General features: G+C 34.3%; 2 protein-coding genes across 2 annotated transcripts; both read right to left on the minus strand.

The window, feature by feature from the left end:
- Positions 1 to 1,260: 1,260 nt before the first annotated feature.
- LOC106110832 (putative inorganic phosphate cotransporter) lies at positions 1,261 to 9,954 on the minus strand. The gene is made up of 9 exons (XM_013292763.1): positions 9,419 to 9,954; positions 6,599 to 6,725; positions 6,184 to 6,247; positions 4,172 to 4,414; positions 3,541 to 3,712; positions 3,041 to 3,186; positions 2,620 to 2,840; positions 2,044 to 2,344; positions 1,261 to 1,628 (listed from the first exon to the last, which is right to left on the minus strand). The coding sequence occupies exons 1-9, from the start codon at positions 9,702 to 9,704 to the stop codon at positions 1,431 to 1,433; spliced, it is 1,758 nt and encodes a 585-aa protein (XP_013148217.1). The 5' UTR covers positions 9,705 to 9,954; the 3' UTR covers positions 1,261 to 1,430.
- A 379-nt stretch (positions 9,955 to 10,333) lies between these two features.
- On the minus strand, positions 10,334 to 17,471 carry LOC106110834 (arginyl-tRNA--protein transferase 1). Its single transcript, XM_013292764.1, has 9 exons — positions 17,156 to 17,471; positions 16,892 to 17,018; positions 16,326 to 16,573; positions 13,948 to 14,019; positions 13,547 to 13,615; positions 13,284 to 13,471; positions 12,517 to 12,678; positions 11,828 to 12,009; positions 10,334 to 11,506 (listed from the first exon to the last, which is right to left on the minus strand). The coding sequence occupies exons 1-9, from the start codon at positions 17,244 to 17,246 to the stop codon at positions 11,101 to 11,103; spliced, it is 1,545 nt and encodes a 514-aa protein (XP_013148218.1). The 5' UTR covers positions 17,247 to 17,471; the 3' UTR covers positions 10,334 to 11,100.
- Between the last annotated feature and the right edge of the window lie 37 nt (positions 17,472 to 17,508).

Consider the following 17,508-nt stretch of genomic DNA (forward strand, 5'->3'; position numbering starts at 1 on the left):
AAAAAAAAAAAAAAAAAAAAAAAAAAAAAAAAAAAATATACCGTCGAATTGAATACCTCCTTCTTTTGGGAAGTCGGTCAAAAAATAGGAAACCTGCATTATTTTTATTATTTTCTTATACAATGACATTTGATGTTTACATGTTCAAATTTGCAATTTAAATAAATTAAATAATTAACATCTGTTTTATTTAGTGTATTCATGTTTTAGAGGTTTCCACGGAATATCCATACATTATCATGTAGTCTCTGTTTTATCCGAAAGAATGAGAGAGATGTAAATATATTTTGATTTTTTGATTAAATACCTGATTTATTTAAACATTTTTACATTGTTAATAATATCGAGGCTTTAATAACATTTAAACACAAGTCGTTGAACACATTTATTAACAAGGAAGAACTAAAACAAAGTAAAATAATAATAATTACTATTATTTTTTAAAAACAATAAAGTTAAGATATATTTTAATACTAAGCGCATCATTAGGGTCATTAAAACCTTTACAGCTAAATATTAAAACTTGTCGACATTTGTAGAATATAATTTCTTAGTTAAATTGGATAACTTTGCAAGACTTTTACAGTCTTTAACTAGGAAATAATTACAAACTATTGTTAGAAAACATCAATAATGATGCGTCTTATACTACTACTAGTCTTAATTTTAATACGAAAAATAAGAGTACAATGAACTGCCACAGATTCCTTAGTCGAAAATATGAAGATTTAACCCAACTTACCTCTATCCAAAAGGAATGTTTATCAAGTTATAAACGTGTGGTCCAATTTATTAATGAAAAACTGATTAGACAACTGTAATGTAAGGGTGTGAATGAAACGGCGGTTGGTACTGAACGGATTTATTAATCATAATTCGGACGGTACATTATTTACGAATACCCACATATACACCACAACTATTGGCAGAGGAATCTTTACTATTATAATAAAGCGTAAACACACACTTCTTTGTTGCCTAAGATATCAGCAATCTCAGCATGTTTTCGAAGAACTCTTATTTAATAAAAAGACCTACCTACACTTACGTCACGCTTTAGGCTATATATTTTCACGCTGTGTAACTTAGGGGTAAATATTTTGGATAAAAAACCCTAATGTGGGAAAGAGACTATAAGTTGTTGTCAACGTCAAGGAAGCAAGGTTGCCATGGTTTGACATCATGTCATGTCATTTTGACATTTGCAATTGATAATTTGACAAACGTGAACAATAAAATTAAATTTTTATAAATTTATGCGGAAAAAGTCGCATGGGAACAGCTAGTCTTACTTACAGTATGTTCAGTAGACATTTTTTAACAACTCTAATACCACCAACTCGCTTGCAAGTTCATTCTCGCGTTCATTTTCACATCACGCATGTGTTAAAGATGCACTGAACGTGTTAAATTATAGTTTGGACATTCCCTTATGTCTTAACACCAATAGTGACTGTCGTATTCGTTGAATTAGCACTTGGTCTTTTGTCTACTTCTTCCTTTTCCGCGGGCGCGACGTAGTTCCACGTCTGAGTGACGCCCGTCCCGAACAGAATGAAGTACACCGCGGCTGCGATGTACAGAGATGCGCCCGTGAAGAATACAGGCCGCCATTCCGCAATGCTGTTCTGTTAAAGTGACAGAGATAATTATTTTCAACAATAAACTACACCAAATGGAACAATAAATGTTCTATATGCATCTCTAATGGGCCTTTAACTATATTGCTAGCAATCGCGTTCATTACAACTGTAATGTTATTGCGGCATAATTTTGGATTGTTGTTTTATTTTTAGCGTTTTAGGTACAGAGTAGGGCGCGGATGGACGACGGCCGGGGCGACCACCCAGGGTGACCGCCCAGGGCGCCAGATAGAAAAGGGCGTATATGATCTCGAATTGTTGAATCTCACATAACCCCCAATAAGGGAGCGTAGTAGAAATCATGCCCAGGGTAATGATAGCTCTAAAACCTGCACCGTTTTTTTGGTTTAAATTATAGGAACTGCTAAAACATAACTTTATTAAAATAGAAACTGCTTACCCCATTCTTAGTGAAGTGTGCGGTGACCAAAGGTGTGACAAATCCCGCAGTGTTTCCGATGCCGTTAGCGATGCCGTACAATGTGCCGGCGAAGTTTGGCGCCAGGTCCTGATGGTTGACGAGGTTAGTGAGAGTCGCGGCTCCATTGGAGCCCATGGAGAAGGTGATCAGAGCGACGGAGAGGATGGGAGCGCAGCCAGTGTACCCGAGCCCGATCAGCAACAGACCAGGCAGCACGTGGGAGAATAGGCAGAAGAACTTCCTTATAAATGTTGTTGATACTACGTTTTGTTTGACGATTCTGAAATAGGAAATTAAATACTTATAGAACTTACTAAGTAATTTACAGTTTTTTAAACTTATATTACTTACTTACTATACTTACTTATACTTATATATAACAGTTATAAAATAATGCTGAGAAAACTTCAACGAGTTTTATTCTACTAAACCAGGAAGCTACCAATATATGTTGATTAGTTATACATTAATATTCTGCGCTTATTTTCAGCGAACTAAATTAAGTATTTTATTATAACAGCCTGCTTTATAAATCTACACAATAACTTTACCCACCGGTCACCGATAGCTCCAAAGATCAATGAGAATATCATCCTCGCTAGATACGGCAGCGAGGAGAGCGTGCCTGTCGACGTCAGGTTGAAGCCGAGCGCGCTCGACATGAATTTGGGCGCAGCTGTCGTCACGAAGTACAAGCCCCAGTTGTTGCCGTATGTCAGCACCACCATCGCCAGGAAAGGAAATGACGTCAGAATACTCTTGAACGGCGGCATCACCTGAGGAAAACAACATTTTTTATATACAGGACTGGAAGAATTGGCATGTGAATCTCTACCATTGTTATAAAAAGGAAAGATTGAGCCGTTAACAAAAATTCTTTTACCTTAAAAAAGTTACGTCATCAGTGAGTAACATAGGCTATGTTTTTTTATTTAACGCGGGCGAAGTCGCGAGCAACACATATTAACAATCTTACCCTAGTTTCCTTAGTACTTCGGTTGACTTTGTCTCCGATCGCTTCTAGAATGTACTGCTTCTCGTTGTCCGAGATGCGGGGATGCTGCACCGGGGAGTCGTACACGAGGAACCACCAGAGGGCGCACCACACCGTCGCTATGAAACCTAGCATATACGAGTAAAACAACAATCAAACATCGAATACCTAAAACTGAAACATCACACTTTATTGCTTGTAATTCCACCTACTTTACTCAGTTTCAAATATTTTTTAAATATCTATGAATGTAATTAGGTCTCAAAGGCGCATATAAAGCAATTAAGAAAACTGTTGAATAAAGACGTATATAATTTTAATTTGAAAGAATCTCTAGTGCCTATAACACTAGTAACTATAACACGCTACAGGAATACAAATTACACCTAATTTATGGCATTTTTATAATCACACACAAACAAAATCTAGTTTTCATACTTTTTCTTATATTCAATAACATTTAATTATATTGAATAATTCACCTGGTATGTAAAAGGCGAAGTCCCAGCCGAAGTTCTCAATGAGCGGTCCTGTGAGGGACCAGGTGACTACGGTGCCGATGGCTCCGCCGAGTAGAGCGCTTACAAACTTGCCCTTCTCAGCCGGCGGCGCCCAGTGCGCCACGAGCGCGTGTAGAGCGGGGAACAGGAAACCCTGAAAATATGTAATTATATGTTGTAAGTTCGATTGTTTTGTTGTGCCAGCACACAGTGACACAAATCGGGCATGCCCATAGGACAGCCTTCTTACCGATTTGCGCCCGTTGCAGAGTAAGTAACGTAAAACTAAACTTTTATACTCGTATTTGCCACTAGTATCTGGTCTACGTTTATTGAAAGCTGGCATCCCTAAATGCAGCTATCTAACAATGAAGAATTTAATAATAAACAACTGTATATATTACTAAAAGTGCAGTATTAAAGAAACCCAGGAATCATGCTAAATGTAAACGTTTGGATTTAGCACATATCACTATATCAGCTTGATGTAAATCGGCGAAATTGGGCATTAGTGGGCGTGGGCGTTTATTTGTAACGCCGTTAGGTTTTTAATTCCGCGAGGACGAAGTCGCGGGCTAATAGATACATGAAAGAAGAGTATAAACAGACTTGCAGCTGCTAAACCGATGAAGAAGCGAACAGCGACCAGGACGATGTAATGCATCCTCGCGGCCTGCGGGGACAGGATGGTCAGGACCGCACTGATCAGCATTGTGGTGAAGACCACGTTGCGAGGTCCCCACAGCTCGGCTAATGTGCCCCCCACTAGTGAGGTGATCGCGTACCCCCAGAAGTAACCTGACAGCACGTACGCTTGTTGCTGCGCCGTCCAGTTAAATGTAACCACATCTTCAGGCTGGAAATAAAAACATACATAGTTAAAAGCGCGTTGTTACTTAGTTTATAATATACCCTGTTAATATTGGTACTACTCAGTGTATGTAAATGTATTATGTATGCATGTTTACACGTAATAATAACAATGAATTGTAATTTTTTTATATTCGTAAAGCAGAATAGGCGTATCACATGCTCAAAATCATTCTATGTATCATGGTATAATCTTTGATAAGGAAGTCGAATCAACTGCTATCAAAGTATAAAATAATGTTTGTATCACTTCATCTGACATCAAGTGTAACGAAAAATTATTTATAATGACTATCTTATTTTTGCACTAGATTTTAAAATCAATTCAAGTCGTTACGGAGATAGCAGTCGCTTTGGCTTTTGACAGTTCAGAATTGAAAAATTAAGTTATAATTCACGTCAGTTATCCTGCAGCGAAAATCCCGGTAAAATCGGCCTAGCCGTTTGCAGATGCCCGGAAGAATTGCGGCTTGTAGACAAACAGAGAGACAATTTTTTTCATTCGAAATTTTCTTATCAGCTACGCTATGGAATTTCAATATCACATACAAACACTTCAATTTTAGTAACTGTAGTATAGATATTAAAGTGTATAAAATAGTGAGTTGTGACGTCACAATTATCTTAACACTTGATAATTTACTTGATCTTGATAATCACAAGCAAAAAAAGATAAAGGCTACATCGTGCGAAAAACTACCTACAGATACGTTCATGTTGAAATGTGGAAAAAATATTACATAAAAAATGTATATTATATCTCTATATACATTCATACATTTCGGGTAATAAATATATTTTGGAAACATGTAAATTAATTATTGATTGATAATCAGTCTTAGTTTTTCTTAAGACTTCAGTGTAATTTGGAAACGATGAACACGGATGTTTCATATCTCTACTCAGAGTATGTTAAGATAAGTGATAACTTTAACAAATAAAGAACCACTTAACGAATGTAATCAACGAATACGACGCAAGTTATAATAAGGCTAATGAACTGAAATTATTTGTTTACATTTAATGAATGTGCTTTAAATATTTCATTACAAGGCGTGTTAATAACTACTTAAAATTTTGAAAGAGATAGATTGAGATCGATTTTTATGCACCTTTTTGCCATTGGAATTGGAATATCTGGATATACGTCAAGTATGGACTTAACACGAATATTGTTATTAAAACTGTTATAGCCGGAGATAGATTATTTTAAGATCTTTTAACCTTATATTTTTGCAATTATATGTAAAATACTTAAACGTATACACAGTTACTCTGAATGACAACGTTATCGATTGAAAATTGATATATCGTTAATATAATCTTGTTTCCATCCAATACTGATAAGAAATAAAATAAAATAAAATAAAATCATACCGACGAATTGAGTACAGGAGGTACTCGATTCGTCGGTATGATTTTATGTATGTATGTATTACGTATGTATGTATTACGTCTTTTGGGAAGTCGGTCAGAAAGAGGATGAGATGATTTTTGAGCATAATCAAAAAGGGAGTGATGACTAAGATGACGTATGGTAGAGTTATGTGGAAGACAAAAACCTGTTGCGCCGACCCTACGGGAGTATGATAAGGAAGATGACAAAAATCTGTACATGGCGGCCATAGCATAATGTAAATTCTTTTAATTAATTTGTGTAAACATTTTGGAATACACAAGTTTTAAATTTACATAAATTTTCAATGGCTAGTGACTCTAACAACATATAGAACACTATATGGTATAAGGTTTTACCTGTCGCAGATGTTGCCTCGTGAGTGTCGTACTATTGACGAAGGCCTCACACTCGCTTTTCATTCTGCGAACAATACCAACAATGCTAATTCTATGTTATTACCATCTCTAACATACCACAAACTTAGAAGAAAAATAATGTATTTGATGTAGTTACCGAGCTCTGCTTACTAACGTTCAATGTTTCTGAACGAGACATTTATAGCTGGTTTCCAAAGCTAAAACACGCATAAAAACATGTTATTTTATATTAGTCTCGTTGAGAAGTCTGAGATAACTAAATGTTTTATACACGTGTGGAAACTCAAGGCAATTCTCACCTTTTTAGTTTGTATGAAAACTGTTTGACATTTCAGAATGTAGACGTGAGTGGGAATATTCGGCTGTAGTATTAAATATAAAACAAATGACTTACGATGTAGTTTTGTCGTCCTCCGGCACCATGGCAATGATGTTGACACTCATATTGACCCGCATCATGTAATTGACCCAGGAGGCAAAGAACATCATGATTGCCACACTGAACCGCGCCGGTACCACATCTTTGAACACATTCAATATTTAACTACCCTCATTTACCACATATTCATTAAATAAACATACAAACCACTACAGACGTTTTCCAAAAAACTAAAATTATTAAATAATTTGTGAAGAGTTCTGGTATTGTTAACAAAATGTCCACACGCCACATATGAATCCATTTTAAAGGTTGTTTGGCAAGTATGATTCAAAACCACTTTGAGAAAGATTCGTTTTATTTAATTTAGTGTACAAAATGTAGAATATATGTCTAATACCATCGACTTAACAGACGTTAAAAGTTTGTATAAGATGTTGTTCTTTAAATAGAATCACATGAAAATTGGATGAACCACTAAGAATAAATAATTAACTACTAGGTAGTATGGGCGTCACAGCCATGTTATGCCTTAATAAAATATGGTCTTCATTACCTCTTATGTTTTCTTCCAATTTGCACAGAATACCTTACCAATATGGCCGTCGTGTCGTCGAGCTAATGCAACACCCTTATTCTGACATCCGACTACTATCCGATTATTAACATAACAAACACAATTACGACATTTTAAAACCATGTCATAAATATTTTAAATAATGTTTTGGATCACAATTACAAAGCTTATATCGTTATTTCAAATTATGACAAATGGTACTGATTTATAGCACAGACTAACAACCTTCAAGAATACAGAATACGTCAAAGTAGTCAAAAAGCTAACAGTAGTTTATGCATTAAATAAGGAGAAAAACTTAGCTTTGAACTGTTAAACTTCACGCAAATGACAGCTAGTGTTAATATAGGATAATTAGCTAGATTTTTGTTATACGTTATACAAGAATACACCTACCATATATCGAAGACTTCAACGAAATTTAATCAGGTTTGACAAACAGGTTTATCCAACGAAAATTGCACTCTAGCAATTAAGTTATGGCTTAGAATGTCAGGTTGTTATACTTATTCATACAGTTTTTTTGTTTCATAATCATCGTGGAAATAAACTATAAGTAGGTACATATTCAAACATGCCAACTATGTACTATGATACAAAGATATTTTCATACATATATTATAAGAATGCGCAAAAAATATTTTAAGATAGAGAGATATCTGCTCATTGCGTACATATACACGTAAAAAAATATTGTCTATCTGTCTGTCCACATGCTACGTTTGTTTCGGGTAATCCGATTTTGGCGGGAATACCGCCGAACGCAAGTAATTTCGTCAGTACCTACTTTGACGGAAAGGTAGCTAATGCACATGGGAATAATTTGAACATCCTTTTTTAAACCGTACTAACGAAGTCGCGGGCATCCTATAGTTTTAAATTATTTCAGGTTTAAATGTATATCTATCTTAGTCTAACTAATATAATAAATGCGAAAGTTTAGATGAATAGATGGATGGATGTTTGTTGGAGTATGTAGGCTGAACGGATCTCAATGAAATTTGCCATAGTTGTAGAGGATAGTCTGGGAGAACACATAAGCTACTTACTTTTGTTTTTTTTTTATTCTACGCGGACGGAGTCGCGGGCGAAAGCTAGTCATATAATAAATGCGAAAGTTTAAATGGATGGATCGATAGATGTTTCTTACAGTTTGTAGCCTAACCGGCTGAAGGGATCCCAATGAAATTTGGAAGATGTAGTGGATAGTCTGGAAGAACATAAAGCCTAATTGCTTTTGTTTTTTTTTAACTCTGCCCAAACGGAGTCGCAGGCGAAAGTTAGTTAATAAACAAATGTAACTATCTCTTAATTACACCGTCTGTATGTTTTTAACAACTACCTTCACGTCATAGAAAGAAATAAAAATATTTACAGCACAACTGAAAATACTTACAATTTTTTTTAAAAAAGAATTTCATTATTACAGAGTATACACGTACAATTCACAAAAACACGCACGAAGGTTAAATACGCGTGCAACAAATGTAAGGCGACTTCGCGCGCGCCTGCCTTCCTGATATAACGCGAGCGTTATTTCAAGTCACTAGTTACAATCACCTGTGTCGAGATATGTAACGGCATCACGTATTTCGAGTCAAATTAAAAGTAGTGATTTTTGAATATGCGTTGCTCGGGCGGGCTCAGTTTCGAGGTCGTGATTTATGAATTGCGTTGAAGGGGAGCGCTCGGTTTCGAAGTAGTGATTTTTGTAAATACTTTAGTCGGGCGTGTTCGGTTTTGAAGTCGAGATTTTTGTAAATGTGTTATTCGGGCGAGGTCGGTCGGTCAACAGGGAATATCTCTTCTATATAACTTTGATATGTAACTGTTCTTTAAATAAACGCCCCATTTTTAAGCCACCAGAAGAAGAAGCTAAGCACCTACCAGAGACTACCTAAAAACAATCAGGACATCTCATGAATCACCTGCATCCTCCAGCTCTTAACCACAGTCACCCGCATCCAACTACTTCCACTTGCATTCATTGTAATATCAGGTGCAACTACTAATTATAAGCATACACCTCCGCGGCCCTACCACTCAGACCACGAGGGCTGCGAGAGGACAAGGCGAAACCATAAATATTCCACAGCCCCCGCGGCCGCACCTCCTGCGGCCACAAAGGCTGCGAAAGCGCGGGATAAAGCAGCACCCAAATCACAGCCCCCGCGGCCCTCCTCCCCAAAAACTGCTGGTCTCTAGGATTTGAACACACACACACACATATTTGAACACATAAAAGTATGTTTTGTTACCTTTCGTTGCTACAGCGTACAAACCCTCGACATCGTCGATCTCGTCCAGGCAGTCGTCCGATTCGTCGCTCACATAGTTCTGCAGGACTACACTGCCGCGTACTTTGCAGATTATATGACCCCTTTGGTCGCACTTATTACAATTTAAAGTTTTAAATCGGCACCAAGCCTTGTGCGCCTTCCTGCAGCGCACAGATGCGCGGGGTTTCGATCTTGGTGCCGCTCCGGTCGGTCTCGCTGCCATTCCGCTCGGCCTCGCTGCCATTCCGCTCGGCCTCGCTGCCATTTCGCTATGCCTCGGCCGAACCGCTTCGCTCTTCGCTGGAGATAGGTCCAACACTGGCTCTCAGTTGCCGCTAACCTAAGTTCCACCGCCTACTAGTACTGAATAGTATTTTCAGTGAGTATTCTCACCCGCATCGCGACACAAACTGGTCATGCAAGCTGCTTGATATTCGAGCATGAAGTGCACTTGCCAAAGTTGCATGTGGCCGCGAAACGTCTACGCTTGCAAATATAGTCAGTGATCGACTAGTCTAGTTTAAAAAAAGTTATACTCACACTGCAAGCTGTAGTTAAGCCTGCTAGATAAATTCCAGTATTTTTTCCGAGAATATGTAGGTGATTGCACTAAAAATAGGCAACCTGTATTATTTTTGTTCGTACATACTATGACATTTGATGTTGTAATATTCAGAATTTGCAATTTAAATAAACTAGATATTGAACATCTTTATTATTTGGTGCATTCGTGTTTCAATCGTTATCACGTTGTCTTTGTTTTGTCTGAGAATGAGCGAGATGTCAATATGTCTTTGATTCATTTTTGAATTATCGATTGAATGCCTTATTCGATTAAATAAAATTTACATATGTAGTTAATGTTGAGGAGTTAATAACATTGAAACACATGTCTCTGTCAAACAGATTTTATTAAGAAGAGAACAAAGGAATTAATAATACATTTTAATATTAAGCGCATCACTAGGACTCACAAAAATCTTAACTAATTATTAACTTATCGACATTTGTAGACTATAATTTCTTATTTCAATTCGATAACTTTGCAAGACTTTACAGTCTTTTAATAGGAGTAATTTACAAACTATTGTCTGAAAACATCAATACTGACATCCGTTGGTAGTCTAGATTTTATTTGCACAGATAGATAATACATTTTGCATTAAAAGTAATTAAAAATGGACGTAGAAAGCGACAAATTTAGGGCGTGGCGTAGGTGTATTTACTAGAATACAATAATATTGCATTTCGTATGAATTTGTGTGAAATAATTGAAAAATGTGCAGTTATTGGTAGGAATTAATTTAATGAAACATTAAAAATATTTTATTACCTAGGTAATAAGATTTATTACTAAGGTGACTAGGTACGTAAGTACGTCACTAATATTGAATACCTTGTTTGGTGGGAATATTTATATAATGGCATCCCCAAACGATGGTCTAGGCTAAAAACCCTCCCCCACGAAATACTTTTTATTCCTAAGGCAATGATTATCAAAGTGTGAGTCAATTTTTAATGAAAAAATGACTATAAAACGTTTAGTTTTATCTGTGTAAACTAAGCGTATGTAGCGAGTTTTATATTGATTTTCCTTTTATTTTTCGATTTTCTTGGGGACCCATCCTTTAGCGACGCCCGTATATAGTTAAGTCTTGGATTTATCTAACTAAAACTAGATTACGAGCCGCTTTCGCGCCAACGAGTCTTAAATATTCGTCTAACTCTTCACTATTAAGTCGACTCTTTGATACTTTTCTCTTATAAATGTTATATAGTAAGACTACGCCCTTGTAATGTATGGGTATGTAGTTGATATCGATTTGTTTTGGGAAATTTTCATCAACACTATCAACATCTGGATCCAAACGTGAGTATGGAGAACGATCCAATTTCGGTAAACATTTTTCTATGGGAAACCATTTATATGTCTCGGGACAGAGCAAATCTGAAGGATGGAAGTTACCTTTGTATCTCATTTTACAACACGAATGTATGTAAAATCCTAAATAATAATACTTCAACTCGGGACACAAGGCATGCAAGTTCCTTGTGAATGCAATCTCCCTGTAAGAGAAAAATAATTTTAGCAAATACACCAAACAAAGTATATAAAAAGCAAGAAAACAAGGTTCTAAGATGAACCATGAGAAAAACAACTATGAAAGCCTGGTAAAGGAAATAATAAAAAATACAGTTTACGTAAAATCTAGCTGTTGCCTGCAATTCCGTCCATGTGGATATAAAAAAAAAAAAAAAAAACCACTGTGTTCTTTCAGTGTTCTACATATCTGTCAAATATCATCGAGATCTGTTCAATTATTTAGGCTACAAGCTCTAAAAAACATCCATCCATCTAAACTTTTGCATTTATATTAGTAAGATTACCTTAGTGCTCCATATGTTCCTAGGTTTAAATTCATATAATCTGGATCATAAAAGAAGTACACAGATGAGACACACTTGGGCAAAATATCAATAACACCAACAGCTAATATCTTCCCGTCCAGCCAGTACTGCTGGTGGAAGGAACCGTACCCTGACGGAGGTCCTACTTCTGAATGCTCCTCCTAGAAATGTTAAAACACATATATAATACCAACCATGCTTATGTGTTTAGAATATGTGTGTTTTATAGAATAATATTGCATTATATTAAAATTAATTAAATTACTCAACACTCACAAAAGCTTTTTAAATTTGGTATATTAGCCATTGTCCAAAATCTTTTCGCGTGGAAATAAAAAATCAATTCCATTGAAAAACGTTAATCTGTTCCGGAGATATTATCCATCCATCCATCCATCCATCCATCGATACATTCATCCGTCTGAACTTTTGTACACAATCTTAATTCTTATTTAAAATATTAGAAGTAAGATTGTGTAATATTATTATACAATATTAAAAAGCACTAGAAATATAGAAAACAATCCTTAAAATAATTAAAGTAAAGTATTACTTAAAATGGACAAATAAGACACATTTTTGTTAAAAAATTGAACTATTGTGTTAATAAACAAATTCAAGCGATCAATCATTGTCCAATAAACTACTAATCAGACAAAATAACTCACCAATAACGGACTATGTACTAAAAACTCCTTGAATTTGGTCTCAGTGCACTTCTCGGGTGTGTCTCCGTGGATCTTCATCTGATACTTGACGTATACATCATGTGTCTGCTTGGCGGTGGCCAGCCACTCGCCGCTAGGGGGCGTTGTTCGCACTAATTTAATCTACAAAAAATATAACATAGTTATTCAAAACAAAATCATATACAAACTGTAAAGTTAGCATTTGAATTTGTAATTTATAGTTAGTTAAACGACACATAATAATTTATGTTAAAACCAAAGATATTTAATATATAGAGAAGGCAGTGAACAAAAAAAAATCACCAGTACTTTCTCTATAAGGTACTATATCAATTGTCGAGTTTAGTGCCACCTCGTGTCCTTCGTCATGTAAAAAAACATTTTTTTCAATTATAATAACCTCCATCTTATCTTACAAAATAAAATATTTAGTGACACTTATTGGCAATTAATTGAAATACAATTAATAATTGACGTGTGGTTTTAGGAAGTGAACTGTCAACTATGCCTCATCTATATATATATTTAAGTCATAAATTATTTTATCCACTTTTGGTTCACATTACCGAAGGTAGATGCTTTAATCTAGCAAATATACAATCAAATAAAACAACGAAGAAGCGAACACTGATATAGTACTGTACTAAAAGTACAGTCCGATTAGTACAATGCCGAGTAACATTACTTTTTAGTCCATCGTACTTGTACTACCCAAGACTACTCTCTGGTACTAAACTTTTTGTTACCTCAAGTTTGTGTTTCACATTTTCTGGTAATTCGTTGATAAAATCCTCAATTTGTTTTTCCTTGTTCTTATTTACATCAGGTAATGTAGTTATATCAACACCCTTGTCTTTTAGTTTTTGCAATCTTCTCTCGCGTCTTATTAGCTTTGCTTTTTTGCAAGGTGCTTTATTAGGATCTGGCCCCATATCTACAATATTTAATAATCACTTAAATAAATAATTACTTTACTGAAAAAAAAAAATTCCTAGCTTTTCCTATTTACCTTTAGTAAGTGGTAAAATTTTAGAACTTCCTGGTAGAGAATCAGTCTGCATCGTTTTCAATGATGTATCTATAAAAAAAATAGTTTTTAACAAAACATTCACTTTTTTAATTAATTTAAGAATTAGTCCACTTTATTTAATCATACTAATATTATAAATGCGAAAGTTTAGATGCATGGATGGATGGATGGATGTTTGTTAGAGTTTGTAGCCAAAACGGCTTAATGGATTTTAATGAAATTTGTTACAGATGTAGATGATAGTCTGGAAGAACACATAGACTACTTCACTTTTGTTTTTTTTTTAATTCCACACGGACGGAGTCGCGCGCGAAAGCTAGTATAGCACAAAAACTATGACACTATGTTTATTACTTAAGATTAAACACAAAATTCAATACCTTTTTCCACTGTCAAATCATCAGAAACTTCTGGTACATCATCACACATGTAGGGAATTGGTGATGTGTCACCTAGAAAGAAGCAAATAATTAACAATTTAATTTTATCTTATTAAAAAGTAATTTAGTATTAAAACATGAATAATAAATTGGAATACAGAAATAAGAATTTCCTCAGTACTTTAATTACTATATTAAAGTTATCTTACTAATCTTACTAAAATTATAAATGCGAATGTTTAGATATATGTTTGTTAGAGTTTTTAGCCTAAACGGCGTAATGGATCTCGTTGAAATTTGGCATAAATGTAGAGTATTCTTGAAGAAAACATAGGCTACCCATTTTTGTTTTTTTTTTCTAATTTCACGCGGACAGAGTCGCAGGCGAAAGCTAGTTGTTTGTAAATTACTATAAAATCAAGTTTCAAGCATACAACATATAAACAGGAATTTAAAAATTTTAACATGTTTCTTTCAAATCAAACTTCATACTAATATTATAAATGTGAAAGTTTAGATGGATGGATGGATGTTTGTTAGAGTTTGTAGCCTAAACGGCTGAACGGATCTCAATGATATTTGGCATACACATAGAGGATAGTCTTTAAGAACACATAGGCTACTTGGTTTTGTTATTTAATACCACGCGGACGGAGTCGCGGGAGAAAACTAGTATTATCATATTTTATCAATATTATCATAACACAAATTTTCTTAACTAAAGTCCTATCATTGATATTATATCTATATCCTATCATCATTGGATTTGAAACAAAAAGAAAAATGTCAACTTTTGAACATTGAGTTATTCCACTTATTACTTTAGTGAATGATTATACAATTTTGATAACTGTACTTCAGACCCAAATTATCTTTTATCCTTATCAGTGATGCCTTACACTCTAAAGATAAATAGATACAACACATTACATAACCCTTAAAATGATATACATTTCTTATTGATAAAGATATGGATGTTTGTATCTTGGCCCCCGTCTATCTTCCTCCCTGTATGATCTCATTCCTCCTGATATTCCTCGCCCCATTGATCTCAAATCGCTTCTTTCCCTTGTGAACTCTCCTTTCGTTTATATTCTTAGTTCATTCATCAATCACAACAATATTAAGCTGTAGATTGTCTGTCGTTTTTCCATTAAACTCCTGTATATGCACCGCGGTAGTCTTAGTTGTGTTAGACTATTATATGTACTTGACATTGGCGAAATCTCTATGGAAACGCCATTAACACAAAAGTGAAGTGAAGTGAAGTTTGTATCTTGTGATTATGATACTAGTACTAGCGAATTCGCCCATTTGAAATAAAAATAATTATAAAAAAACAGCCAATGTTACTCACTAATAACATAGCTAATGGTGAAAGAATTTTTGAAATTGGTCCAGTAGTTTTTAAGTTATTTCGATACATACAAATATTCAAAAAATACAAAGCTTTTTTAGAATTTAGAATATAAGTATAGAAGTGTAGATGGTGTAAGGAAAGAGAGAACATCTACACTTTACAGGCACTCAACACATAGTCCCATGTTTCTCATACAAACCCTTGATTATAGACAAACTGCATTTTATAGTATAACTAGAATTCTGAAATACTTCTAGTGAAATCTAACTAATTCTCACACAATTGTATAAGATTAGCCTCGCTTATTTCAAAATATATGTTTATCTCAAAATAGATTGTTGTAATTAAAAAGTAATAAGCCTATGTGTTCTTTCAGACACAGCTGTGCCAAATTTCATCTTGGTTTGTTAAGTTGGTTAGATAGTACATAGTAACACACAACATACAATCCTGATATGGATTTGTTTAACACTAATCTTGCTAACATTGTAAGTAATTTAAGTGGTAAATTATTTGATTGTCCAACTCTCTGGCCACTTATTTTACATGTAACTTGTAAGATTTTTACTATTTTTAATATTGTTTACATTTTTCTCATTATTCACTGTTTTCATATTCATGTTCTCTTAGCGATTATCATATCATTATTTTCATTGTTCATTTGCAAAAACTAACATGTCTAGTTTTCCTGTATAGTAAAAAAATAAAAAAAAACATAAAAAGTCAAATATAGTAATGGTCTACATGTATGAAAGTTGGCATCCTTCAGTTAACTTAATTTTGGGCTTTTATCTATATTAATATTATGAAGAGGAAAGATTTATAGTTTTGTATGTATTGGAATAACTCAAAACTACTGGGCCGATTTAAATTAAAAAAAAAGTTTGACCATTAGAAAGGTAATTCAACTTAACTTTGAGTAATATAGGCTATGGTTTTTATTACTTTTTTTAATTGCATGCGGATGAAGTCATGATCAACAACTAGTTATAGAATAAATTAGATATTGTTATCTTACCTATAGCAGAATCATCCTGGTCATTGTTACTAGAAGTAAATGTAACATTATCTATATTTATCATTTGTGGATCTTGTTTAGGTGTTATGAATTGTTCACCCATATTCTCAATCTGTTCATAACTTTGACTAGTTGACATCCTCCTGTCATCTTTCTTTGACTCTTCACTTTCACCTGACAGATACTTGTTTACTCTCTTTAAGATTTTCTTCTGGGATTTAGTGGTTTTAAATTCCAATGCCTTGCATCTAAAACCATTTATTTATAATAAAAAACAAAATAAATCTAGAATGAGATATCTAAATATTCAATTTGGTATTGCTAAATGAGGGTACTTAGCGGAACAAGGGAAAAAATATGTTGCAATAATTTTAAGTGTATCTTACACAAGGACAACATAGATTAGTATGGCAACAGATGATAAGATTATTTAAAACAAAGTATTTATGTGATGACATTCAGTTAAGACAGTAATACAAGCAACATATCTCTTTTCTTACTTCTTTATATTACTTCTAGTTAATTTTGACACAATAAAACTTAAAACACATTTCAAACATACAAACCTTATAGTATATGAAGGACAACAAGTAACATCTAATGTAGGTTTGTAGCAATATTTTCCGGAACGCCGCCAGCCTCTGTCTATCAAGTCTTGATAGTCGCTTACAGTCATTCTGTGAGCCCATATGCCTTAAACAGAATTAACAACGCATTTATGACACTAAACTAATTGTAGATACTGTGTCAATACAACTATCATGAAATAAAATAGTATCAGCGTTAAATCGTTACAGAAATGTGAAAATAATCAAAAAGCAAAATATTACCGTGACTGTAACTGGTATCAGGTTTCTTACAATAGCCACACTTATATCGTTCATGTTCTGCGTAATACTCGATGATACTAAGAGACATCATTTTATTTCACACTTAATTAATAAAGCAGAACATAAATTTGGCCGAACAAAAATGTAATTTGTAAACAATGTTGAGAAGAAAGAAAGTGGTTTTATAATTTATTTTTTCAAGTGGTTTACATTAACTGTCAGGCATACGTCTTGTTGACAGATGTCGATTACGTTCCTTGTTTCGGAAAATTATAGTTTCAAACTTAATGTGTCAAACGGTCTATAATAATGTACTTTTCAATAAAAATAAAATCCGTAATTTTATTTTCAAA

Source organism: Papilio polytes, unplaced genomic scaffold, assembly GCF_000836215.1.
Source record: "Papilio polytes unplaced genomic scaffold, Ppol_1.0 DF824191.1, whole genome shotgun sequence".
In the NCBI taxonomy this organism is placed as follows: Eukaryota; Metazoa; Arthropoda; class Insecta; order Lepidoptera; family Papilionidae; genus Papilio; species Papilio polytes.

What these genes read in the sequence shown, in the direction of transcription:
- LOC106110832 (XM_013292763.1), bottom strand. Translation starts at nt 9,704, where the DNA reads ATGGCAGCGAGGCCGAGCGGAATGGCAGCGAGGCCGAGCGGAATGGCA. An exon ending in GTACGCTGTAGCAACGAAAG is followed by an intron (nt 6,726 to 9,418) that starts GTAACAAAACAT and finishes ATGTGTTCAAAG; the next exon opens with ATGTGGTACCGGCGCGGTTC. An exon ending in CTTCGCCTTTTACATACCAG is followed by an intron (nt 3,187 to 3,540) that starts GTGAATTATTCA and finishes CGTATATGCTAG; the next exon opens with GTTTCATAGCGACGGTGTGG.
- LOC106110834 (XM_013292764.1), bottom strand. Translation starts at nt 17,246, where the DNA reads ATGATGTCTCTTAGTATCATCGAGTATTACGCAGAACATGAACGATAT. An exon ending in TGTCCTTCATATACTATAAG is followed by an intron (nt 16,574 to 16,891) that starts GTTTGTATGTTT and finishes AAATGGTTTTAG; the next exon opens with ATGCAAGGCATTGGAATTTA. An exon ending in CCAGGATGATTCTGCTATAG is followed by an intron (nt 14,020 to 16,325) that starts GTAAGATAACAA and finishes GCTTCTTTCTAG; the next exon opens with GTGACACATCACCAATTCCC.